Source organism: Sinocyclocheilus rhinocerous, unplaced genomic scaffold, assembly GCF_001515625.1.
Source record: "Sinocyclocheilus rhinocerous isolate Xijiao unplaced genomic scaffold, SAMN03320098_v1.1 scaffold422, whole genome shotgun sequence".
Taxonomy (NCBI): Eukaryota; Metazoa; Chordata; class Actinopteri; order Cypriniformes; family Cyprinidae; genus Sinocyclocheilus; species Sinocyclocheilus rhinocerous.
The window spans coordinates 959734-962964 of NW_015639767.1; the positions used below are offsets into that span (position 1 = coordinate 959734).

The window sequence follows — 3231 nt, forward strand, 5'->3', positions numbered from 1 at the left end:
CCTTGAACTATTTATTCAGTGCTGGTTAAACCGGTTCCACAAATGCAAAGCTTATTTAAATCCCCACCCCCTTTTTGGAGACATGAGCTGGCCTGATTTTATTTGTTAAAGAATATTTTGCAGTGCATTGCTTATAATTAAGTGAGGGATTTTGTTTCTTTTAATTTAAGTGGTTCTTTCTTTTTTCTTTGCATTTCACCTCTTACAATAAACCCGGCGTTGTGCATTGAATGTTGTTGTCTCTTTGACAAACTGCGTATGCTGCTCTGTTTTATGTCACCTTTTATAAAAGAGTCTCAATGCATAAATGTAAATGTAAATTAAATCAGTGATAAACATATTACACCCTCGTAGGAATATAAAATGTGAGGATTTCCATCCACATCAGGAAAAGGTCACACTGAGATCATCATGCCAACAGTGACATAATTATATAAGATGGATAATAAGATGCTCTCCCAGTGTTACTTTTTTGTCTGAATGCCGAGTATAGCCGCCTCAGCTCTCTGGTGTGACTGAAGAGTGAGCTGCAGCCGCCAGTATCTGAGATACAGCCACATCAGACTCCCATTCCTGCGCTCATCTGTGTTGAGATACTCGGCACAACTGCGATCATTCTTAAAAATATCCCTGAGACCGTCCTCCATCTCCAGATGTGCAAGAAGGGGCTCTTTGGCCGTATAAATCAATAGGTCATTCTCCATCTCCACCCTCCTCACACGGGGCACCAAAAAACTGCAAAAGGCCCTCTGCCTTTCCACCAGCCTGTACTCTACGTCCTTCAGAACTGCTAAAGCAATCTGCTCTCGTTCTTTTTCAATTTCCAGGGCTTTTTGAAACAGTCTAGATAGTTCACTTTTCATTTCCAACCTCATGTAACAATGTTCTTCCTTGAGTTTCTGATTCTGGGAAGCCAGGGCTTGATGATTGATCTCAATTTAGGCTTACTCAATTTCCTTTTGAAACTGGTTGGACCAGGGACGCGGGAAGTAGGGGTACAGGGGCTGCAGCACCCCCTGTTTTCACATGGTTGCAAATGCAACGCCAAGTTTGTTCATTTAAATTTATTCAGTTTTAGCATTTAATAATTTATTTGTAATGATCTCTGAAATGTAAATTGTAAGTGGGCTATAATAAACCCATGTTTATCTTTATAAACATGATTAATTTTACTCGTGGAGATAATGGCGCAAAAGCAAATTTCAGATTTTTTTTTAAATGCCCTTCCCAGCAAAAACTTTCCAAAATCGGCATCCACAACACCAGCACGAGCACCGACGTAAGTGAACCAGCTCCAGCACGAGCACGGAGACAAGCAACGGAACCAGACACAGCACGAGCACGGAGACAAGTAAGCCTAGCGCTCATTAACATTTAAAGGAAAATGCTACAGAACTGCCTACTGTGAAAAGAGCTTGTTTTTGACAGGGTAAAAAATTTGTTTTTTACACTACCATTGAGAAATTTTAACCAAACTATGTTACAGACTTTCCATTAAGACCCTAGTATGTAATATTGACAGCTAGCGGTTGAAATGAGTACTGCAGTCCAAATTCCTCAGACTCAGTGCTCACATGGGTTACCAGATTGAGGATAAATTGATAATTTGATGTATCCGTGTTTTAATATGCCTCTGGTCATAGAGCTTTTAAGATGGATGCTGAGGCTTTGTAGGACAGGTAGAATCTGTGATCTCTGCCCCAGTTCATTTGCTGCCTTCCATGGCTGCAATGTGCTATGTTATTCGCAAACTGGCAACCCGGGGTGTCAAAATACTATTGGGCAAACGGGCAGTGGATGTAATCACACAGACCAAAACAAAAACATACATTCTGACACAGAATGCACATTTAAAAGTAAAATAACTGGCTTTTTGGTGAATAAAGTATAGTGAACTTGGCAAGTTATGTTTTTTTATGCTTTAGTACAATCAAAAAACATTACATTACATATATTACATACAGGACCTTTAATGGCATATGTGTTGTGTAGTACATACCAAAGGCAGCGAGTCCCAGCACGGGCACCAGGAGGGCATAGTTCCACTTGCTTCTGTCACCACCACCCTGCCTCTCTGGTATTGCCATTGACTCAATTCTGATCTTGTTTAGTTTAACATATTAAATCTTAATGACATAAATTAATTCTTTGAATAGCATACTTAAACACTTAACAGATTAAGTCATACAACTGATATTAAATATCAGTATCAAATATCAGTAGTAAAACTATTTTAACACAGAGAGTAATGCAAAAGTAGTTGAAGTGACAGATCAGGTCAAACACTGGAAAAGAGAACAAATCGGTTAGATAATAACACCATCGCAATGATTTAGTTTGGTGGTTGCATGAAGGAAGAAAGTCATCAAAAGCAGCTTTTCAGCAAAATGTTCAAGCAGGTGTGATAGCTTTAAGATAAAAAAAAAAAAAAATTATATAAAAGAGTTGGGTCATGTAAATACATGACCCAACTCTTATATATAAATTTTTTTTTTTTTTATCTTTACACCCAAATTATTGAAGGCCCTCTTATTGTAACGAAGCGTCACTCGAAGTGGGATCCATAAGCAGGCTTTATTGCAATCGTTTAGGGGGTGTTGTACCTGGAAGTAGGTCGATGGCACAGTCGCAGACACGATGAGGTGGCAATTTAGACGCTCTGACTTTACTGAAGGCCACCGACAGGTCGGTGTATTCAGGAGGGCGGTTGAGGTCATGGGGTTTCTCCGCTGATACAGTAATGGACTGGACAGACAGTGGTGAGACATTAGCGAGACATTTGGGGTAACATTAGTGTGAGAGTGTCAGAGTCAATATTCGGGTGAGGGAGCCCTCTGATGGTCGGAAGAGGGAATCACGGAGTTCGCCTCTGTGACACTTATAATGCAGTATGAAAGATTAAATTATTTTAGGCCATCATGTAATATGTACGATTAACTTACCTTCACTTTGAGGATCAGAACAGACTGACAAAATAAAGCTGTGATTCACTGTGAATCATTTCATGACTATCCAGCCTGAATTATTTATTCAGCACAGGTTAAACTGGTTCTGCAAATGCAAAGCTTTTTTAAATTCCCACCCCCATTGAAGACATTTTATTCGTTAAAAATGTTTTGCTGTGCATTGCTTACAGGGCCGTCCTTAGGGAAGTGCAACTGATGTGGCTGCACCGGGCCCCGCGCTTGAGGAGGCCCCGCAACGAACAGAACCCCCCCCCCCCCCCCGCCA

At 40.4% G+C, this 3231-nt stretch overlaps 1 protein-coding gene across 1 annotated transcript in view; it reads right to left on the minus strand.

Moving 5' to 3' along the window:
• Nucleotides 1-459: 459 nt before the first annotated feature.
• ccdc127b (coiled-coil domain containing 127b) overlaps nt 460-3231 on the minus strand; it is a 4951-nt gene continuing 2179 nt past the window's right edge. The window contains exon 4 of the mRNA XM_016567455.1: nt 460-647. Coding sequence (XP_016422941.1) covers nt 465-647 — 183 coding nt within the window. The 3' untranslated portion in view covers nt 460-464. The remainder of the gene's footprint in view (nt 648-3231) is intronic.